General features: G+C 42.4%; 1 protein-coding gene across 1 annotated transcript in view; it reads left to right on the top strand.

Annotated features, from left to right (window-relative positions):
* Fat3 (FAT atypical cadherin 3) overlaps positions 1-24,162 on the top strand; it is a 615,276-nt gene that overhangs the window by 113,371 nt on the left and 477,743 nt on the right. The window contains exon 2 of the mRNA XM_051155934.1: positions 13,077-16,382. Coding sequence (XP_051011891.1) covers positions 13,094-16,382 — 3,289 coding nt within the window. The 5' untranslated portion in view covers positions 13,077-13,093. The remainder of the gene's footprint in view (positions 1-13,076; positions 16,383-24,162) is intronic.

The raw sequence follows: 24,162 nt of genomic DNA, 5'->3' as shown, positions 1-24,162 counted from the left end.
CTTCTGCCTGCCATGTCAACTCAGAGCTGTCTGTCCTTCTACCACTGCTTCCCCAGCTGAGTTCTGCAGTGCTCTAACCTGTGCACACTGCAGCTGGGTGTGTTGGGGGAGGGGGCGAGTTCAAGGCTTAAGGGTCATAGATAGGTTTTAAAATTGTGCCAGTTATATCACAGAAATCACAATTCACATGGTGTATGTTCAACAGTACATGAAAGGTCCAGTCATGTGAACCAAACAATGTTTTGGCCCCTGATGGATGGTGCCCACTTAAAGACAGCAATCTCATGAGAACAAAATGGTACTAACCAATTGCTGTTGCCTGGCCACATTGTAGCTTGATGCAGTTCTCATAGGATGTGATGACATAAGCGGACATACCTTGCAAGTGGGACTAAAGGGTAGCACAGATGGATACAATGCCTAACAGTTGGAGATAGTCTTAATAAGTGGCCATGATGCTAGGCTATGTACTTGCTATTCTATATGCCTTGTTGTTGCTGGAGAATATACTCCATATACTTAAAAGAGAAAGTGTGCAGGGAGGCAACACACCTAGTTAGCCAGCAACAGCCATGGTTTTTCTCAAGACAGGATGCAGCTGAAGGACATGTAATGTGTTTGCTGCATTTTGACCGCTTACCATGGAACTTCTTCTGATGAATTCAGCCTCTAAACCTGTAGCATGCTTCATCTAGAGAGAGTAATGCCAGATAATTTTTATATGTGGCTAACTGCACTAGAAGAAAAAGTTGTATTTGGGGACAGTTGAAGGGCTGCATGGAATTCTAGTTTATATATATATATATATGCGCAAGTTTTCAAAACTACTGTATTAATGATTTATCTCATGTTCCTTTGTTTTGAAACTATAATATAATCATGCACACACACATACACACACAGAGAGAGAGAGAGAGAGAGAGAGAGAGGGAGAGAGAGAGAGAGAGAGAGAGAGGGAGAGAGAGAGAGAGAGAGAGGAGAGAGAGAGGGGGAGAGAGAGAGAGAGAGAGAGAGAGAGAGAGAGAGAGAGAGGAGAGAGGAGAGAGAGAGAGAGAGAGAGAGAGAGAGAGAGAGAGAGAGAGAGAGAGAGAGAGAGAGAGACATCCATAGCTTTCATGGTCGCAGAAGATGCCATGCAAATGCTCAAGGCCGAGAGATGCTGCCTGCAATTCACAAAGGCCAGCGAGGCAAGATAACCCTGTGGATACAGTAGGAGCATACTTACTCTTGTCTTCTCTTTTGAGGTAGAAGTAGACTTCTATTGTGTATGGACCAGTTCAGTTTCACTAAATTAAATCTTTGCCTTTTTAAGACATGTAAAGAAGGTGATATGACGGCCCAGCACTTTCCTATGCCCGGTGTTCACTCCAGTATGCACTTTTGAGTGACACTTGAATAAATGAAACATAAAAAGGAAATACTACCACCAAGATCCAAAGTCCTACCTGCAGAGAGCAGAAGCTGTCCAAGTGGGTCCCATGGGACCGACCTTCTGGTAACTTGTTAGAAGTTTAAATTTCTAAACCTAGGCCAAAAGACAGAAACTCAGGTGGAAAAAAAAAAAAAAAAAAAAAAACGCAGAAATCTGAATTCTAACAGGCCAAGAAGAGCTCTGATGCACACTCGAAACTGCTGTGCTAGTTAGAAACTATGTAGCTAAACCTTAGAAGGTAAGTGCAATTTGTAGCCATTCATGACAGGCCCATCAGTAATAGGAGGCAAAGCAGTACTGGAGTCTTGTTCCCACTGCAGGTGTAATGTCGATTTTGAGCCTTGTGACTAGCGGACTGAAGGATTCTGTCCATAGTATGTAAGCTGCTATCTTTCTTTTGTGGTTGTACTACACTGTTAGGGTAGTTCATTCGAAGAAACCTTTGGTTGTGACGTTCATTGACTTTAAGTGGCTTTGGTTCAACATATCATCATATGATCTATGATAGCATTGTCACATTAGTGATTTGTGATCAAAATAGCTACTATCATATCCTGTATTCTCTCTAGCATGAGACAGGCAGCACAGCTTTACTCCCTGATGTGTCATGCAGGCAGTCTATAACTGACTCCAGGAGCATGGACCAGAGTGTCGAGCAGTCCAGACCACCTAAGAAGCATCTCATAGGCTGCTGAAGAGACAGGGCTGAGTGGTAACATTCTGTCCCAGGCCTTATAACCACAAAGGATGATATAACTTAAAATCTCCAGAAGTTAAGGACTAGTCTGAGAAGAGCTGCCTAGTACTGTCCTGAGGTTGAAAGTCTATTACAGAGCTGGAGAAATGCACAGCAGAATTGTGGCAAGAGCCTGTGGCTGATACTATCCAGACAGGACTCCTCTGTCATGCTGACTCCACCCACTGGCAAGAATCTGGGTTTTTCAAATGGTAGTTTTCATAGAAGGGAAGACATTAAGGGCAAACAATAGGTGTTCACTGGTTTCCTGTTTTGTATTATTGCTCCTGAAGTAATTACAATGTCAGGTAGTATCTATGGAACTACTGTCTATTTATTGAAATAAGATCTTGCTCTATAGCCTAAGCTGGCCCCAAGCTCTCTATGTAGCTCAAGCCAGCCTCTAAACAATACCCTTCTCTTCTCAGTCTCCCAAGCTTGGGATTAAGTGTACAATGATACACCTACCCACTGCTAAGCCCTGGGAATAGCAGTATGGTCTGTTAAAAGCTCCATTTTAAAGAGCAAGAAAATTGAGACTTAATATCCATAAAAATTTGACTCAAGTTTCTTTTATCATTGGGGTGGGGACACTAATCTTCATAGGCTTGGGCCAAGGATGAGGCATCTTTTCCTTTGACTTGGGGTTGCCTTTTCCTGTTAGAGAAGAAAGGATAGGTCATGATTCCCCACCAGTGACTCCAGAGTTCTAGGCTCTAAAATCTATGATAGCAAAAGATGGTGGGTTAAAATCATATGCATGTTTATGCCAGGAGTTGAAGTACTTTATATGGTTTCTTTTTGGTATTTTATTTTATTTTAAATATATCTTATTAATTTATTCATATTACATCTCAATTGTTATCCCATCCCTTGAATCCTCCCATTCCTCCCTCCCTCCCATTTTCCCCTTACTCCCTTCCCCCATGACTGTGACTGAGAGGGACCTCCTCCCCCTGTATATGCTCATAGGGTATCAAGTCTCTTCTTGGTAGCCTGCTATCCTTCCTCTGAGTGCCACCAGGTCTCCCCCTCCAGGGGACGTGGTCAAATATGGGGCACCAGAGTTCGTGTGAAAGTCAGACCCCACTCTCCACTCAACTGTGGAGAGTGTCCTGTTCATTGGCTAGATCTGGGTAGGGGTTCAAAGTTTACTGCATGTATTGTCCTTGGCTGGTGCCATAGTTTGAGCAGGACTGCTGGGCCCAGATCTGCCCATCATAATGTTCTTCTTGTAGGTTTCTAGGACCCTCTGGATCCTTCTATTTCCTCATTCTCCCATGCTTCTCTCACCTGGAGTCCAGTAGGATGTCCTCCCCTCTGTCCCAGTTTCCAGGTAAGTGAATACTTTCATGGGACATAATCCTTGGGTCAGTATCCAGATATAAGTGAGTATATACCATTTGACTCTTTCTGCTTCTGGGTTAACTCACTCATTATGATCATTTCTATTTCAACCCATTTGTCCACAAATTTCAGGAATTCCTTGTTTTTAATAGCTGAGTAGTATTCCATAGTGTAAATGTACCACAGTTTCTTTGTCCATTCTTCTCCTGAGGGACACTTAGGCTGTTTCCATGTTCTGGCGATTATGAATAAGGCTGCTATGAACATGGTTGAGCAAATGTTTTTGGTGTGCTGGAGTATCTTCTGGGTATATTCCAAGGAGTGGAATAGCTGGGTCTTGAGGAAGCCCTATTCCCAGTTTTCTGACATAGCACCAGATAGATTTCCAAAGTGGCTGTACTAGTTTGCATTCCCACCAGCAATAAAGGAGTGTTTCTCTCTCTCCACATCCTGGCCAGCATGTGTTCTCACTCAAAATTTTTATCTTAGCCATTCTGATGGATGTAAGTTGGAATCTCAGAGTTGTTTTGATTTGCATTTCCCTGATGACTAAGGAGGTTGAGCATTTCTTTAACTGTTACTCAGCCATTCCATATTCCTCTGTTGAGAATTCTCTGTTTAGTTCTGAGCCCCAATTCTCAATTGGGTTACTTGGTTTGGTGGTGTTTAATTTCTTGAGTTCTTTATATATTTTGGATATTAGACCCTTGTCAGATATAGGGTTGGGGAAGATCTTCTCCCAGTCTGTAGGCTGTCACTTTGTTCTCTTGACAGTGCCTCCTGCCTTACAGAAGCTTCTCAGCCTCATGAGGTCCCATTTATTAATTGTTGACCTTAAGGTCTGGGCTGTTGGTGTTCTGTTCAGGAAGTTGTCTCCTGTGCCAATGTGTTCCAGGCTCTTCCTTACTTTTTCTTCTAACTGACTTAGTGTCTCTGGTTTTATGTTAAGGTCTTTGATCCACTTGGATTTGAGTTTTGTGCATGCTGAGAAATATGGGTCCAATTGTATTTTTTTTTACATGTAGACATCCAGTTAGACCAGCCCAATTTGTTGAAGACGCTATCATTTTTCCATTGAAAAGATTTGGCTTCTTTGTCAAAAATCAAGTGACCATGTGTGTGTGGATTCATATCTGGGTCTTCGATTCAATTCCACTGATCAACCAGCCTGTTGCTGTGCCCGTACCATGCTGTTTTAATTACTATTGCTTTATAGTACAGTTTGAGATCAGGTATGGAGATATCCCCAGAGCACCTTTTATTGTACAAGATTGTTTTAGCTATTCTGGGTTTTTTGTTTTTCCATACAAAGTTGAGAATTGAACTTTCAATGTCTTTAAAAATTGTGTAGTATTTTCATAGGGATTGCATTGAATCTGTAAATTGCTTTAGGTAAGATAGCCATTTTTATTATGTTAATTCTCCCGATCCATGAGCAAGGAAGATCATTCCATCTTCTCATGTCATCTTCAATCTCTGTTTTCAGAGTTTTGAAATTTTTTTCAAACAAGTTCTTTACTTGCTTGGTTAGAATAACTCCTAAATATTTTATATTGCTTGTGGCTAACATGAAGGGTGTAGTTTTCCTAATTTATTCCTCTGCATGCTTGTCGTTTGTATATAGGAAGGCTACTGACTTTTTTGAGTTAATTTTGTATCCAGCCAATTTGCTGAAGGTGTTTATCAGCTCTAGTAGTTTTCTGGTGGAATTTTGGGGTCACTTATGTACACTATCATATCATCTGCACACAGAGATAATTTGACTTTCTCCTTTCCCATTTGGATCCCCTTGATCTCCGTTTGTTGTCTTATTGCTCTGGCTAAACTTCCAGTACTATATTGAAGAGATATGGAGAGCATGGGCAGCCTTGCCTTGTTCCCGATTTTAGAGGAATTTCCTTAAGTATCTCACCATTTAATTTGATTTTGGCTATTGGCCTGCTGTATATAGCCTTTATTATGTTGAGGTATGTGCCTTGTATCCCTGGTCTCTCCAAAACTTTAAACATGAATGGGTGTTGGATTTTATCAAATGTTTTCACTGCATCTAAGGAGATTATCTAGATTTAGCATTTTCTTTAATGGTTGCTTCAAGATCACGATTGTATCTTCTAGACCTGAGATTCGCTCCTCCATCTCTTGGATTCTGTTAGAAAAGCTCTCCTCTGTGTTGCTCGCATTCCTCTTTGAGCTCTCACATTCTCGTTTTTCTTCTGTCTGTGTGTTTATCATTGAATCCGTTTTCATCTTCAGAAGCTTGAATAATTTTATTGATTTCCTTCATCTGGTTCTTTTTATTTTCCTGATTTTTTTTCCAGTGCCTCTCTATAGGCCTCTTTTATGTCTTCCACCATTTGGCTGCATCTTCCTGCATTTGATTATGAATTTTTTTTTGTTTCCTCCATTATCATCCTCATTACTAAGGATTTGAGGTCATTTTCTTGTATTTCCGTTTGTGTTTGAGTTCTCTGGGTTGTTTTCTTTGGGATAGCTGGGATCTGGAGACACCATATTATATGTTTCGGGTTTTTTTTTGTGTGTATGATTTTATGCTGTGCTTTAGGGATCTTGTCGTCTCTGTTTTTGGCAGGTAGCTTCCGAATTTGGGTGGAGGGAGTCTTAGAATAGATTCACCCGTTTTTTTCACGATTTCCCTAGGACAGATTCTTTGTTGCTTCACTGGTCTGGATGGCAGGAGGCTAGCCCCTGTAGTATGAGTCTCTCACAGCCAGTGATCCCCAGCTCCCCTGTACTGTGGGTCTTGTAATTGTCCTGCGTCTCTGAATGTGCGTTGAGTCAGGCCAAAGTGTCCATAGCCTTCTGGGTCCCACTGTAGCACTGGAGCTCTCCAGCTATTGAAACAGGTTGGGTGGAGGGGGTCTAATGGCCTCTCTACCCCGTAGTCCCGGAGTTTTGATGCTCTGCTTGTCTGTGGTTTCCGGTAGTGTTTCAGGACCCAGACTGCTCACAGAGTCCAGGTTAGTGTCATGGGGCCCAAACTGCACACACACTGATTCCAGTTTGCGTCTCTGGACCCAAACCAGTCTCTGGACCCAAACAGGTCACTGGGCCTAATCCACTCACTTAGTCCAGTTAGTGCTGAGTCTAACCATGGTCTCGGGCTCAAACAGCACACTGAGCTCACCGAGTTCAGCTAGAGTCTCGGGGCCCTGATCACAAGCTGAACTCAGCTAGAGTCCCTGGGCTCAAACTGCCCGTCCAGCTCAGCTAGGGACTCTGCACCCAAACTGTGCCCAAATTCAGTTAGGGACTCTAGGCCCAATCCATGGGCTGACTCCAGCCAAAGTCTCAGAGGCAGGACCGCGCACCAAGCTCAGCTAGGTTCTCTGGTCCCAAACCACCTGCCGAGTTCAGCTACGTGCACTGGACCCAAATTGACCCCCAAGTTCACCCAGGGACTCTGGGCCCAATCCGTGCACCGAGTTCAGCCAGAGTCTCAGGGCCAGGACCACAAGCCAAGCTCAACTAGAGTTTCTGGGCCCAAACTGCCCACCAAGTCCCACTAGGTTATCTGGGCCCACACCATGCACTGAGCTCAGCTAGGGACTCTGGACTCAAACTGTGCGAAGAATTCAGCCAGGGACTCTGGGCCCCAGACTGCACGCTGAGTCAGCCAATGTCTCAGGGCCAGGACTGCATGCCAAGCTCAGCTAGAGTCTCTGGACCCAAACTTCCTTCCACGTCCAGCTAGGTTCTCTGGGCCCAAACTGCATGCTGAGCTCAGCTAGGTACTCTGGGCCCAAACAATACACTGAGCTCAGCTAGAGTCTCAGGGGCCAAACATTACTCTGAGTCCAGTTTGGGTCTCAGGGCACGAGCCACGTGCTGAGTTGAGCTTGGGTCACAGGGCCCAAACTACGCACCGAGTTCAGCTAGGGTCGTGGGCCCAAATCTTGCAGAGCCCCCTCTCACACAGCAATTCCCACCAATTACCACACCAATCACCTCTGCCGGAGGGTTCCCAGCTGCAAACCTCAGCTGCCGCCGCTGCCACTCTGGTCCGAGAATATCCGCGCTCCTCCGGTGTGGAGGGGTATGCAGGTTTTCTGTATTTTGGTCCTTTTGAACTGTGGAGTACTCCTGCTGTAGTGGGGTGGGGAGCTTGGTGTTCCTGATTCAGAATTCCATGCAATTCCCTGAATCGTTTACTGGAGCTTCCAAACACAGTCCACGCTGCTCGCCACCATCTTGGATCTCCCCTACTTTATATGTTTTAACTCAAATCCTGCTCTGCGTAGAATGAGTAGGTTTACTTTTCATTAATAGACACTGAAGCATTGATAGGCTTTTAAAAAACTGCCAACATTTGCACAGCTAATAACAGAGCTCAGATTAAACCTCAGGTCATGTGTCAAAGGACATTCAGTATCGCTTAAGCAGTGTTTGTTGGTGAGAGCTTTGCCACAGTAAGCATCTGATGATGGCTGCTTGCCTGAGTTAGAGTACACACGTCTTCCCTAAGGACATCTGTAGGAGGATGTACTGTATGATCCACTGCTTCACACAACGTACATTTGGAGTTCTTTCTGGAGAATGGACACTTTCAAAATGTGTAAGTCAGGAAGAGAGAGAGGGAAAGTAGAAGATTTCTTCAGGTAGCCTTTTTCTGTTCAGAAATAAGCTAAAGAGGAGAGTTTTATGGTGCAGCAAGCAAATATCATCAGGTTATGAACTCATGCCTGATTACTAACCTGGTCAAGGCTGTCCAAGTCACTGCTGTACCTGCTCCAAGGTCTCCAGTATTTTTATTTATCCCTTTAAAAACAGATCTGCATGCTCCTTCCAAGTCCCACACCGAGATCCACACTCACCGTGAGAAAGGTTGGCTGGGAGATAGGCCAGCACTGCCTCTTAAAGACAAATGTCTCCAAGATTGATGACTCAGTGATCTCTTTGACGATTGTATAAAAAATATTGATTATGTTGCTAAGCTGTAGAAAATGGGCTCTGGGGTTCAGAAGTGGGTGCTTTCTTTAAAATAATCCCGAAACAGTAGCATAAATCAATGCACAGCACATCTAAGACATCATAACTATCACAGCATCACATCCAGGTTTGACTTCCATGTGGAGAAACCAAGATCTTTCTGAAAATAATAAAAATTATTATCTTGACATGTTAAGAACAGATGTTAGGGTTTTATTCTAGCGTTTATTTTTCAATTGTACAAAATTCCTAATAGTAAATAACAATCTTGTATTCCTCATACCTGCAAGAAAGACTGCCAGCATTTGTGCCAGGTGTAGTTTTTGCTTTCCTTCTTCAAAAACCACATATACAAATGCTATATGAGATAGTTAGGGCTTGATAGCTGAAACTGTTGAAAGTACTGTTGCTTAGTTTGTTGATTTGTGTGTTTTCTGGCTTGTTTTAATTAAATACAAATTTCCGTGCGAAGCAATACAACATCATTTAAACCTGCTTTGAAGTGGTTCCAATTGTATTTAAGAGTACTCATCCTAGTTTATAAGAGAGAAAAGTAGCAGTGACTATGCTGAAAGAAAAGCTCCATTTGGGGAAGCATCTATTTTGATTAGTTAAATTGAACAGTCATTTCACCTCATGACAGCATGCTTTGCTTTGAAGGATCCATAAAAGACCTTGCAAAGGTGAAAATCCCTAGGACACATAGAGGGCCGCTTAAGAGTAGTTGTCTACTCCAGGGAGAGAATATCCCAAAGGAGTATCCAAGGTTGGAACAGGGTGGTGGTCCCAAATCTTGATGAGTGCTGGTTCTGACATAGTCCCACAGTTGGCCAATGGACATGACTTGAATTGACATACAATATGCTCTGGTATTTGCTCTTGTGTTGGGAGACCTGAGGACTGAGTATCATGGAATATCTTCCGTTATTGGGCCCTCAGATTCCCTGTATGGACTGCATCTTTAAAACTTCTTTTTAACCCACGTGATTACTGGAGTTTCTCCTCTCTCTCTCTCTCTCTCTCTCTCTCTCTCTCTCTCTCTCTCTCTCTCTCTCTCTCTCTCTCTCTCCCTCCCTCCCTCCTTCCCTCTCCCTGTCCTCATTCTCTCAGTGCTCAGTGTGCTTCCTTGGGGGTCATTGAAATGAGCACATTAAAACCTCCAATTATACCCCACTCTCCACTCTCATATTTGACCATGTCCCCTGGAGGGGGAGACCTGGTGGCACTCAGGGAAGGATTGCAGGTTACCAAGAAGAGACTTGATACCCTATGAGCATATACAGAGGGAGGAAATCTTCCTCAGGAACAGTCATAGGGGAGTGGAATAAGGGGAAAATGGGAGGGAGGGAGGGAAGAATGGGAGGATACAAGGGATGGGATAACCATTGAGATGTAACAAGAATAAATTAATAAAAAATTTTTAAAAACCCTCTAATCATATTGCTACTACAAGATGCTGCTCAGCCTCCTAGCATGGTTGCTTTATGTATGGCAGGTACTGTACCTAACACCACAGACAGAATTGGGCATAAGTATGTCTCTTCTCAGCTTTTGTGCAGCAGGAGTTCAGGGTAGGAATGTAAGGACAGAAACTGACCACTTGAGGGTGGTTCTGTTCCTGTCCAGGACTTCAGGCTCTCCCAGCAGTGCATATGCCAACCTAAGGCCATGGGCATGTTCCAAAGTTAACAGGATGAATGGGAAATAAAACAGAAACTGGATGGGTACTGAGGGGGGGCTCCAGGGTTTTCCTCTGAGAGAACAGACCATGGCCTTTCATCTGTTTCTGCTGTTCATGGTCAGTGAGCTAAAGGCAGAACCTCCACTGGTCCTAAGCATCTTCAGAGGACTACAAGAAGGGCCCATCAGTGCACACAAAATATCACTAAAGCTTCTTCTGGCTTCAGTGTGTGATTGCTGGAGAGGAGGCTACCACACTCAGATTTGAATGTGTGCACAACACAAAATACAAGTCAAGTTACCTCTGAAGTTCCCATGAGTCAAACAGTGCATTTCTTGAAACCTACTGACTAGCATTGCTGGCTGCCACCTCCCTGGTCTTATTCGTGGCCCTCTGAGTAAGGGCACAGCTCTGATTTATGTATGTTCTCAGCCCATAAGACATTTCCTGATGACACTCAGAGGAGCTATGTGTAAAATTAACTTCTTTTATAAAAGGTCATACCTTCTTTCTGCTTTTCAATGTTGTGGCCTATACTGCCTATGAGACTGAGATCCTTATATCGAATTTGCTGTGTTGTACCTGGTACTCAGTATTGTCTATTGTATAAGTGGTTCAGCTGGGAATAGTAGCAAGGTACATACATCCCAACAGGAACCCAGCACACACATACCTAGAGTTATGCCTCATTGGAACCAAGCTGAAAGGTAATGGGAAAGCCTAGAAGCCTGAGAAGAAAGTACATTTTTTTTTTTCGAGACAGGGTTTCTCTGTGTAGCCTTGGCCATCCTGACTCACTTTGTAGACCAGGCTGGCCTCGAACTCACAGCGATCCGCCTGCCTCTGCCTCCCGAGTGCTGGGATTAAAGGCGTGCGCCACCACGCCCAGCTAGAAAGTACATTTTCAAACTCACCTTTTGTCACTAGTTTGATGTTCTGACCTACAAAAACAGCTACAGTAATATATACCTCGCCAACTTAGAATTTAAAAATATTTTATACAGCAGAAAAATAATTTGTAGTGCTTTAAAGTGTTAAACTTCTATAGGGGTTTTTATTTATCATAACACCACTAATTTGAAACTAGAAAGGATGTAAGGAATTAGAAATGCTAGATGGGTCCACGCATTTTTATCAATAATCTATTGACAAGTTCAGTAGAAGTAAATTACATCATCTGGGTATCAGGAAGCCTGAATTTGGCATCTATCTTACAGATGATTTAGTGAGAATGAGGTGAGATAGATGGAGCTCACAGACATTAAGAAAGCCAAGTATCAGAGAGCCCACTGAGCCACATCTACCTGTTAACATTGGTCAGGCCACTGGCTGAACAAAATAGGCTAGCTTATATAGCTGTCCACTTTCCAGTATGCTATCAGGTAAAACTGTTACCTATCTTCCAAGATTAAATGCAGTATGGTGGGAGACTAGAGAGATGGCTCAGCAGTTAAGAGTATTCACTCTTCTTCCAGAGGACCTACATCCATCAGGCAGCTCACAACTATCTGCAACTCTAATTACAGGGAATTGGCTACCTGTGCTCATGTGCACATACCCACAGACAGACACACACACACACCTACACATAATGAAAAATAATAAACTCAGTGTTTTTTTTTTTTTTTTTTAATGTGGCACAGTGAGATGAGCAGCTTGCCACCAGCAGGGTCGTCCAGGTCTCTATTTCTGCATTTCCAGTAGGCAACTGGAAGGAGCATGACAGTGCTACTTGGTGTAATAATTCATATTTAGAGATTCTGAAAAACCGAGCAACAATATAACCTGATTTAGCTGTTGCTTGTTAAATGGACATTTCCCACCCAGTATTTGACAGGTTTTACTGGTAAAATATAACAGTGTTTCTGTCTTTTAATCTAGATGGTCATAAAACTATAGAGACTGACAACATTGTATAGTTCTTGATGGAAGTAGCTGGAGGTAACTTTTGTAGGTCCTTACATACTTTCAGGAAAGTACTATAACCTTCCTCATGCAATGTGTAGACACTGGCGTGTGTGGTTTATGTTATGCAGACCCTTGAGGGACTGTCACCTGTGCTTAGTTACACTAAGCATTTTCCCCTGCCAAGACATTGACCTGTCTACTCATTTTGATCAGTTTTAAAGTGAGCGCAATAGAAGACAGCAGCACCTCCAAGCAAATCCTTGCCAGACTGTAGTTGTGGAAAAGCAATTAAATAACCATCAGTGAGCAACAATGAATGAAAGTGGGAAATGAAATGATGTCTCCACATCCCACATTATTAGCCATTTGAAAGCTAAAGCTGCAACTATTCCTGTCGATGTTTAAATAGAATACACTCAGATGCAGCCTGGCCACCTTTTCTTACCTTAGCTCTTCATCTTTATGCATCTGAAAGCATCTGTTCCCATCATGTTAGTGACTACGCTGTACTTAAAGAATGGACTCTAAGTTATTTAATTTTCTATTGATAGTATTTTAGTATCTTTTGAGTGTTTCTTTTTAAATTTTGAACTGTGCAGTAATGAAGAAATATATGTATATATGTATTTTTTCTTAGAATAATTATGTAAAGGGCTACTATAGGTTAAAGTTAAATGAATTTAAGTTCTCCAATTATTCATTTCTAAGTTGACCTCTGACATATAATAAATTTGGTGCCCCAAACCAATCTCAGCAGTAGTGGAAAAGTGTCACTTAAGGAAGTTCAATCAAGATAAGGTTAAATTCTAATTACTTTTTATTTTTTATTATCCAGTATCATTGGTGAAGGTTCTAATTTTTGAATTGATGCTTTAGTGAACAGGTTTTTTTGTTTTGTTTTGTTTTGTTTTGTTTTTTAACAATGAAGCCTTCTGAAAGCACTTTTTTCATAGCAGTTCTTTTGTGTTTCTTTCCCTCATTCTATGCTAAATTCATCTATATCTTCTCTCTGTGTTTCCTTCCAGGATGGACTTTTGATGTGATGGGTGTGACTATGGGACACTGTGTGGGCACAAGGCCTTCTTCCTGCCTCATCCTCCTGCTCCTGAAGCTCTTGGCCACTGTCTCCCAGGGACTGCCAGGAATGGGACCCCTGGGCTTTCACTTCACACATCCCATCTATAACGCTACAGTGTATGAGAACTCAGCAGCAAGGACCTATGTCAACAGCCAGAGCAGAATGGGCATCACCTTGGTGGACCTGTCCTGGGATATCAAGTACAGAATAGTGTCTGGAGATGAGGAAGGGTTTTTTAAGGCTGAGGAGGTCATCATTGCAGATTTCTGCTTCCTCAGAATAAGAACTAAAGGTGGCAATTCTGCCATATTGAACAGGGAAATCCAAGATAATTATTTATTAATCATAAAAGGCTCAGTCAGAGGAGAAGATTTGGAAGCATGGACCAAAGTGAATATCCAGGTTTTAGACATGAATGACCTGAGGCCTCTGTTTTCACCCACCACTTACTCAGTGACCATTGCAGAAAGCACGCCACTCAGGACTAGTGTTGCCCAGGTGACAGCCACAGATGCAGACATTGGTTCCAATGGAGAGTTCTACTACTACTTTAAAAGCAAGGTTGATCTTTTTTCAGTTCACCCCACAAGTGGCGTCATCTCTTTAAGTGGACGGTTAAATTATGATGAGAAGAACAGATATGATCTAGAAATCCTAGCTGTTGACCGGGGGATGAAACTCTATGGTAACAATGGAGTAAGCAGCACGGCCAAGCTCTACGTCCACATTGAACGCATAAACGAGCATGCTCCGGTTATCCATGTGGTCACTCACACCCCTTTCTCATTGGACAAGGAGCCAACATATGCAATAGTGACAGTTGATGACCTGGATGAGGGAGCCAATGGAGAGATTGAATCTGTTGCCATTGTGGATGGAGATCCTTTGGATCAGTTCTTTCTGGCTAAAGAAGGAAAGTGGATGAATGAGTATAAAGTCAAGGAGAGAAGGCAGGTGAACTGGGAAAGCGTCTCCTATGGCTATAACCTCACTATTCAAGCGAAAGACAAAGGGTCCCCTCCGAGGTCTTCAGAATTAAAGACAGTCCACGTTGCCAATCCCAGGAGAGACAGCCTCCCCATCAAGTTTGAAAAGGATGTGTACGAAGTCAGGATAAGTGAGTTTTCTCCTCCTGGGGTCATGGTGGCCATAGTCAAGGTCAATCCTGAGCCTCTGGATGTGGAATACAAACTATCTCCTGGGAAAGATGCAGAGTACTTCAAAATTAATCCTCGGTCAGGTCTGATTGTCACAGCACAGCCCCTTAATACAGTGAAGAAGGAGGTTTATAAGCTGGAGGTAACAGACAAGGAAGGAGACGCAAAGGCCCAAGTCACCATTGGGATTGAGGATGCCAATGACCACACCCCAGAATTCCAGCAGACGCTGTATGAGACTTTTGTGAATGAGAGCGTTCCAGTTGGGACAGATATTCTGACCGTGTCAGCCTCTGATAAGGATAAAGGGGAAAATGGCTACATCACCTACAGTATTGCCAGCCTGAACCTTTTACCATTTGCCATTAACCAGTTCACAGGCGTGATCAGCACAACAGAAGAGTTAGATTTTGAGTCCTCCCCAGAGACGTACAGGTTTGTTGTGAGAGCCTCGGACTGGGGCTCACCGTACCGCCACGAAAGCGAGGTGAATGTGACCATCCGGGTAGGTAATGTCAATGACAACAGCCCTCTCTTTGAAAAAGTGGCTTGCCAGGGAGTTATTTCATACGACTTTCCTGTTGGGGGCCATATCACTGCTGTCTCTGCCATTGATATTGACGAGCTCGAGCTAGTGAAGTACAAAATCATTTCTGGAAATGAACTTGGCTTTTTTTATCTAAACCCAGACTCTGGTGTTTTACAGCTTAAGAAGCCCCTGATGAATTCTGGTATTAAAAATGGTAATTTTGCCCTCCAAATCACGGCTACAGATGGGGAGAATTTTGCAGACCCTATGGCCATTAACATCTCGGTCCTCCACGGCAAAGTGTCTTCAAAGAGCTTCAGCTGCAGAGAAACTCGCGTGGCTCAGAAATTGGCGGAGAAACTACTCATTAAAGCCAAAGCTAATGGGAAGCTGAATCTGGAAGATGGATTTCTTGACTTTTATTCCATTAATAGGCAAGGACCGCACTTTGACAAGTCTTTCCCCTCGGATGTGGCTGTGCGGGAGGACATGCCGGTTGGAACTAACATCCTGAAGATTAAAGCATACGATGCTGACTCTGGCTTCAATGGGAAGGTGCTGTTCACAATATCAGATGGAAATACAGACAGCTGCTTCAGTATCGATATGGAGACCGGACAACTTAAAGTCCTCATGCCTATGGACCGAGAGCATACAGACCTCTACCTCCTCAACATAACCATATATGACCTTGGAAAGCCCCAGAAATCGTCATGGCGATTGCTGACCGTCAATGTGGAGGACGCTAATGACAACAGCCCAGTGTTTCTTCAGAACAGCTACTCGGTCAGCATTCTTGAAAGTTCAAGTATTGGCACTGAGATTATTCAAGTGGAAGCAAGAGACAAAGACCTGGGTTCTAATGGTGAGGTAATCTACTCGGTCTTGACAGACACACGGCAGTTTACCATCAATAGCTCAACTGGAATTGTTTATGTAGCCGACCAATTGGACAGAGAATCCAAAGCCAACTATTCTTTGAAAATAGAAGCCAGGGACAAAGCAGAAAGTGGCCAGCAGCTGTTTTCTGTCGTCACTCTGAAGATCTTTCTGGATGATGTCAACGACTGCTCCCCAGCTTTTATCCCCAGCAGCTACAGTGTGAAGGTCCTTGAAGATCTCCCCGTTGGTACAGTCATTGCTTGGCTTGAGACTCAGGATCCTGACCTTGGATTGGGGGGTCAAGTTCGTTACTCTTTGGTCAATGATTACAATGGGAGATTTGAAATAGACAAAGCAAGCGGGGCCATCCGCTTGAGCAAAGAGCTAGACTATGAGAAACAGCAATTCTACAACCTCACAGTGAGGGCCAAAGACAAGGGGCGGCCTGTCTCTCTGTCGTCGGTCTCTTTCGTGGAGGTGGAGGTCGTAGACGTCAATGAAAACCTCTACACACCCTATTTCCCAGACTTCGCTGTCGTTGGATCTGTAAAAGAAAATTCACGGATTGGAACAAGTGTGCTGCAGGTGACTGCCCATGATGAGGACTCTGGAAGGGATGGAGAGATCCAGTACTCCATCAGAGACGGCAGTGGGCTTGGGAGGTTCAACATAGACGACGAGAGTGGTAAGTTTGATGTTTTCTGCTGAATGTGTTCTTCCACTTACATTATTGGAGAAGGGCTAAGAACCAGGGCACAGGGCAGGTGGAGAGGGTTTCTATTTGAGGAGACACAGTGTCGAGCATGAGCGGCGTCTCGGAATGGCTTGCTTTCAAAGTAGATCAGTTTACGCAGGGACAGTTACAGTGCCCAGTAAGTGTCCTATCTGTGTTGTGTTTTACGTCTGTTCGGAGGTTATCTTCTGAGAAGCTTTACATCATTGTTGCCCCTGGTGATTGTATTCCTGACCCCAGCCAAATGAATGGCTCTGATGCAGTAATTGCACTTGAATTGGTTATAAATTAGAAGTATGAAATTGATTTTCGAATGCGTCTTATATATGAGTATTTCCCTTTACAGGAAGGCTTTGCTGTAGGGAATTGTTGCCTGGTCTTTCATGTTGAACAACTGTGTTTCATACTCTGTGTGCTCCATCAACACATGCGCATGGGCTTGAAAAGCGTTTGTATATCTGTGTGCTCCATCAACACATGCGCATGGACTTGAAAAGCGTTTGTATATCTGTGTGCTCCATCAACACATGCGCATGGGCTTGAAAAGCGTTTGTATTCATAGAAACTTGACTTTAAGGCATTTTTAATGTTCATGCCTTACTTTTATGCCTTTTTTCTTTTATTGAAAATAGACTTTTTAATCTAATATATCTTGATTATGATTTCTTTTCCTTCCACTTTTCCAGTCTCTTCCCACCTCCCCTCCCATCTGGATCTTCCCCCAATCTGTCTCTCTTTAAAAAATAAACAGGCTTCGAAGGAATAATAATAAAATAAAATAAGGCAAAGCAAAGGCAAACCTATCAGAATAGGACAAAAATAAGCAAACAGAAGGAAAAAAACCCAAGAAAAGACAGATACAAGAAATAGATACAGACATAGAGACTCACTCATTCACCCACCCAGAAACCCCATAAAAACACAGTAGAGAAACCACAATACATATGAAAAAAACCTGCAGGATAAAAAAAAAAAAAGGAAATAAATAAATATTAAAATAAAATAAGATTAAACAGAAACGAAGAAGAAAAGAAAAAGCCCTGGCATCACATTATGAAACAAAGAATTTCAAAAGATTACATTGAGTTATTGTTCTATCGGCCATCTACTAGTGGACATAAGAGCAGTTAATTGGGGCTGGAGAGATGGCTCAGCAATTAAGAGCAACATTTGCTCTTCTAAAGGACCCAGGTTCAATTCCCAACACCCACATGGCAACTCACAACATATAACTCCAGTTCCAGGGAATACGACACCCTAACACATACAAACAGGCAGAAAGCAATGTACATAAAATAAGAAAAGATATATAAATCATAAAAAATAGTTTCCCCAATGAGACTCCCCTGAAGAAAACTAAATTATCATTTATAAGTGGTTATGAATAATAGCTAGTTTCTGGGTTAGGCATGGTGAGATATGTTCACTTCTCCTTTCAGCTCTGGCACCCCATCTGCTTTAGACCCTTGTAGCCCCTGTGAATGCTGCCTCAGTCTCTGAGTTCATATACGCATTGGTCATGGTCTGCAAGGCCTTGTCTCCTTGGTGTTCCCCATCCTCTCTGCCTGCTTTGTTCTTTCCACCTCTGCAACTAATGGCTTCTCTGAGACCGAGGGGAAGGATTTGATGAAGACATCTCATCTAGGGCTGAGTGTCCTAGGGTCTCCTGCTCTCTGTATATTGTCTAACTGTGGGTCTCTGTATTTGTTCCCGTCTGCTGTAGGAGAAAGCCTCTCTGAAGATGGCTGAGCAAGGGACTGATATGAGTATAGCAGAATGGCATTAGGAGTCATTTTAGTTCTGTTGCTTTTTGAGAAAAGTTGTATTTGGTTTTACCCTATGTCCCTGGGCTACCTACTCTCTCAGTCTTGGTCACCCAAGCATGATTGGATACGGGCTTCATCTCAGATTGGGCCTTAAGTCAAAGTAGATATTGGTTGGCTATGCCCTAATAAACTTTGTTCCATCATTGGACTAGCATTGCTTACAAGCAGGACTCCTTTGTAGAACAAACAGTTTGTGCCTGGGTTGGTCTGTACAACTCTCCCTTTGTCGTGTGCAGAGTACCTTGTGGCACCAAAACCATGAGTGTGCAGGAGTGAAGACTCTCTGTAAGCTCCAGGTCAACGTCTCCATGGTCAGTGAGTTGTATAAGTGTGTTCAGTGATAGGGCTTTGCCATCAGTTTGTGAAGAGCAACTTATAGACGTAGTGCCAGCCTGGTTGTTTGGGGGTTCCTTATGGGAACCCTTTAGCCAACAGCTCAGTTAGATGTAACCCAACTGTAGTACTGGACACTTCATTTGGTGATAAGAGATGTCTAGTCAGGGCTCTTTCTCCCAACACAGACACACACACACACACACGCACACACACACACACATACATACATACACACACACAGAAGCTTCTACTGTATTAGATTTTCATATTACCCCTAAGACCCATACTCTATATCTAATCTCTGTGGCTCTATAGGTTATCATTTGGTTATCATTGGCTTAATAGCTAACATCCACTTATAAAGTGAATTCATACTACACTTGTGTTTTTGAGTCTGGGTTGACTCCCTCAGGTTGATTTTTTTTCCCCTAGTCTCAGCCATTTAACTGATAATTTCATGATTTTGTTTTTTAATGGCTAAGTAATATTTTTATTACATAAATATAATACGTTTTCTTTATTCATAAGCCAATGTACATCTGGTTTGTTTCTAATTTCTGGCTGTTATGAATAGAGCAGCCACAAACATGGCTGATCAAGTATTTCTCTGGTAAGATGAAGCACCTTTTGAGTATATGCCCAAGAGTGGCCTCGCTGCATCTGGAGGTAGATGAATTCCCATCTTCCTCAGAAACCACCACACTGATTTTCACAGGAGCTATACAACTCCACACTCGCATCAGCAGCGGATGAGTCACTCCAAGTTGTTGTCAGCATGATCTGTCTGTCACTTATTTTATTAATCTTTGCCATTCTGACAGGTGTGAGATGAAATGTTAAAGTACTTTTGATTTGCATTTCCCTGATGTCTAAGTATGTTGAACACTTACGTGTTTCTCAGCCATTTGCGTTTCTGCTTTTGAGAATTCTCTGTTTAGACCTGTACCTATTTTGGGTTATTTATTTTCTTGATATCTAGTTCTTTGAGTTCTTTATATGTTCTGGATAGTATCCCTTTATCTGATGTGTAGTTGGCAAAAATCTTTTCCCATTCTGTAGGTACCATTTTGTCTGAATGATGATGTTCTTTGCCATCCAGAACCTTCTCAACTTCATTAGTGCCTGTGCTGGTGGTCTTCTGTTCAGAAAGTACTTCCCTGTGCCAGTGAGTTCAAGGCTATTCCCCACTTTCTTTCCTATCAGATTCAGGCCATCTGGTTTTGTGCCGTAGTCTTTGATGAGTTTTATGCAGGGTGCTACATATGGCTCTATTTGAATTCTTCGACATGTATTCATCTAGTTAGACCAGCATCATTTGCTGAATATGCCATCTTTTTTTCACTGTACGTTTCTGGTTTCTTTTTCACAAATCAGGCATCCAATCGTATGTGGATTTATGTCTGAGCCTTCAATTTGATACCATTGATTGATGTGTTTCTCTTTGTATGAATAATATGGTAATTTTATTACCATAGCCGTGTAGTACAATTTGAGGTTAGGGATGATGATACCGCCATCAGTTATTTTATTATTCAGTATTTTTAAAGCTATTCTGTGTTTTTTGTATAACACATTATTTATAATAATTGACTCCATAGGTGTTTTAAAACATGGAGCAAATTTGACAAACATTTCATTTCCAAAATTAATTCACTTACTTTCTATCATAGATATCAGCATAATTTTTAAAATATGTGTTATGGTTATCATTTGTGCAAATCTATATGTGCCTGTACACATGTGTGTATACGTGTGTGTGAATGTTTGCATGTTCCTTTCCATGTGTGAGTGCATATGCACATGTGTGCATGCATCTGTGTGTATCTTCGGTTGTTAGCACCACACATTTTTCTAGTTTTAGTAGATTGTAAAAATCACAAAAGAGGAAAATGTAGCTTCTCTATTTTTCTGTGAATTGCCATACTAGTGTGTTGTGCTTTCAGAGTAAATTTATGTATATTAACTAATTTTCTACAATAACCATAGAATTGTTTGCTCCATATCTTATCCAGCCTAGGCTGCTATGTAAGCCACCTACCACCCTGGGTGGCTTTAATGGACATTTATTTCTCATAGTTGTGCATTCTGGAAGCCCGAAATCAGTGTACCCACACGGTGAAAAGCAGGCCTTCTTTTGGACTTGTAGACTGCCATCTTCTTGCTATGGCCTCAAAGAGGGGGCTTTACTTTCCTCCTGCAATGAGCACTTTTGGCCTTGTAACTCAGGTGGATGTCAATAGGAGGATTTACATTTGTGTTACAAATTTCTTGAATCAAAGCTACCGTAAGTTGTCTAACTAGGAAGCTACAACTCGGCCTTGATTCAAAGAGGCAGGGCAGAAGTTTGTCAAGAGTGGATTACACTTTGCTCATATGTTGTATAGGTTATTGTTGTTAACTTGGGTCTTCAATTTAGAAAATGACTCCAAACATTTCACATCCTTGTTGTTGAAAGCTCCCCACCAACCAACAAAACAAACAAACAAAAAGCATTTCAATGGCTCATAGCTGTTCAGTTATATTCTGAGCTTGGTAAAATGTATTTTTTTTTTTTTTCATTTATAAAGATCTTTGTCAATTGTGTTGTAACACTAAGTGATGAATTAAAAATGTATTTGATGTGAACATTAACTTCTTTGAGTCAAATTTACCTGAATTGTGAAGGTCGCATTTATGCCAAATGAGGAAGCAAGCCAGTCTGTGGACCTGTGTCTCCTGGCACTGGGCACGGATGGTGCTGGCTGCCTGTGTAACTGAGATTGAATTTTTAATGAAGAGTAGAATTTGTGTAGAATAGTCAGTGTCGTATCCTTTCCTTGAATCTCACTGACCCTAGGTTTCAGGATGTAAGCCCAGGAGCCCCTGTATGCTGTGTGCACTTGTGCCAGCGTACATAAATTTGATGGGTTTTCACCAAAGAAACCATCACCACCCAACCCTAAGGCTCACATGATTCTTGAAGGATCCATTGACACTTTGCCTTGAAGGGTTGAAAAGCATTAGCAGAACCAAGGCTGAGTGAGTGATCTCTGGGTCTGGCAGAAAGTCCTGAGGCTCAGGACCAAGCTTTGCTGTGCCTACCTACTTGACCCAAAGGCAGACATGACTTCTGCATGTTTAGGTTTTTGTCTTTTAAGAATTCTATGTCGGCTGCCAAAGGTTGCTCAGTGCCTTGTACTCCTTACCAAGTTCCAGATTTGGAGCAAGAATCTTGGGGATTTATTCACAGTGCACGATCCCTGGCAAGGTCCCAGATTGTAAGTGGGTAGCTCCCAGCAAGCTGAGAAAGTTCGAGTCAGTCTCTAAGTATTCTTGCTACACAGGCTTTGCAAATACTGCCCTAGACCTTAGCTCCCAAGAAAAGTGCTGGCGGAGTCTATTCCCCTCCCCGCCAAGCTCTTTTTTCCCCTCATCCATTTGAGTGAAAGATGGTTTAGTTCAGGTGCTTGGTATATTTTTCTTTTCTAATCAAATTTTACAATCCAAATAAACCTTTTATTATTCCATGGTGACAATCTTTTTCTGAATGTCTTTCTTAAGGCTCCTAAACCTATTTGTGCTTCAATAATTATGGGTACTTCTGCCTTACGAAAGAGAGATATTGCGAGTAGTTGATGCCTTTCCTAGATTTATGTTCTTGACTTTTTTTGGTGATTAGCGTACAAAACCACACCTTTCAATTCTTTACCATGCATGGGCATTTATTAAATGTTTAATAATATTCACAGTAGCCAGATTAACTCTCCTCATGCTACACTGAGTCTGCTCACGATTTAAATCACTAGTGTGTAAGATGCAATTTAATCAGTTTTTCCTTCACAAAGAATGAATTCTTGCTCCTTGGCACATCGGTAATACATATTCTTGACTACTCAGAGGTGTAAAGTGGTCTAGAAAGAGCACAATGCATGTTTTACACTGTGACTTTCTACTAGATTATTTTGTATACTATAAACTACAACCCAGATTTCCCTAATTGTTTCCTTGAGGTTAATTGGTGAAATATTTAATTAAGACAAATGATTTCTAGCTTGGGACTTTAATCAGGGGTGATTGGGAGGGTATTATATTATCCATTATTAGCATTTAGTTTTTCCACCCACAGAGACTCTATTAAGTACCAGGACAAGGACAAGTTGGTTTTAGGATACTATCTCTTATCATCACAATACTCAACAAGGTAGTTTCAGAGGCCTGTCCAGTCAGAGTCATGTGTCCCATGACTAACAGGTCAGATATCTGAACTCCACTGGAACAGATTCTAAATTTTACACCATTTTCCCTCCTGCCCCAACAGGCCATTATCTGCAGCCCCTGTGTCTTCTTCACAAAAAGAGACTCCCAAAGTCTCCGCACAGAACCTGCTCCTGTTCTCAAAGTCAGCACATTCCAAGGCTAAGCTCAGCACCAACTTGGGGGCAGAGGGCAGCAGTCTGAAGGTGTCTGAAAGTCAGCATCCACCTAGAATGACGCCTTAGAATCTAATAGCCAGAGAGGCCAGTGCGAACAGGTTGGTGTTTCAGAAAACAAGACATGAGGTCTCCTCCACCTTTGTGAATGGGATTAAAAGCTTCAAAACAGTAGTGTGAGTGCCCTTCCTTCCCTTTATATCATGTGAGAGTTCAGATGAAGAAACCATCTATAAGGATCGGGAACTCAGCAGAAAGTGGGTCTATTTGCCCCTTGATTGCAGACTTGCTAGTTTCTAGACCTGTAAGCAGTATTTTTGTGTCTGTCTATAAACTACCCAGGGTAAGGTGCTTAGTTATAGAAGTACAAGTGGATGACAGCGCCTTTACTAAGGGAGAGAGGGCAAATGAATCATCACTGAACGATACCACAATGAGGCAGTGATGAGAACAGTCACTTTTGTCTCTCTAAATGGGAACCACTGGGCACACACTACTGATGTAAAGAGAAGCAAGTGTAAGGTGTGGTCCTCCCAGAGTGGTGGCCTTTCCAAAATGGCCCCGAGCAGCAATGCTAAGCTTCGCTGAGCATCATTTGTTTATGTGCCACTGCCGTATACGTGACTATACCCGAAGTCCCGGAGTTAGGGTTTATTGCCTCACATATCTGATGTTGGAGAGGAACGTACGCAGTGCGTTCATCTTGACCTTTTCTTGTATTGAGTCTCTAGCAAGCATTTCTCCAACTTGTCTGGACATAGAATGCCTTATTTATCTCACTTTTTTATTTTTCAATTTTTAAAGAATCTGTAGAAGCTAGAAAAGTAATATAAGCCTGGATTTAACTATATGCTCCAAAGAAGGGTCTATGACATATTAATTACTGGAAAAGTTATTGCTTTTTTGAACAATGTATTCGAACAATCAATACATAGAACTCCATAGCTTTATAGCTTTGCTCAAATGTGTGTGAGTTCTCTCCCATTTGGTTCTTCAGATCTACTTTGTCCTCTGTCCTGCTGTGTGTCCAGGAGACTATTGGTTTGTTTGTGCTTATGTTCTCTGACGTAAGTGAAGGCTGAGGAGGAGAAGGGTGGGGTCAGGGTATTTCTCCTTTTGACTCTTTTCACACTGGGTGCTGTTGCATCCCTTGAGATTATC

Source organism: Acomys russatus, chromosome 14 (assembly GCF_903995435.1).
Source record: "Acomys russatus chromosome 14, mAcoRus1.1, whole genome shotgun sequence".
NCBI lineage: Eukaryota > Metazoa > Chordata > Mammalia > Rodentia > Muridae > Acomys > Acomys russatus.
This window is presented reverse-complemented; position numbering and strand designations above follow the sequence as displayed.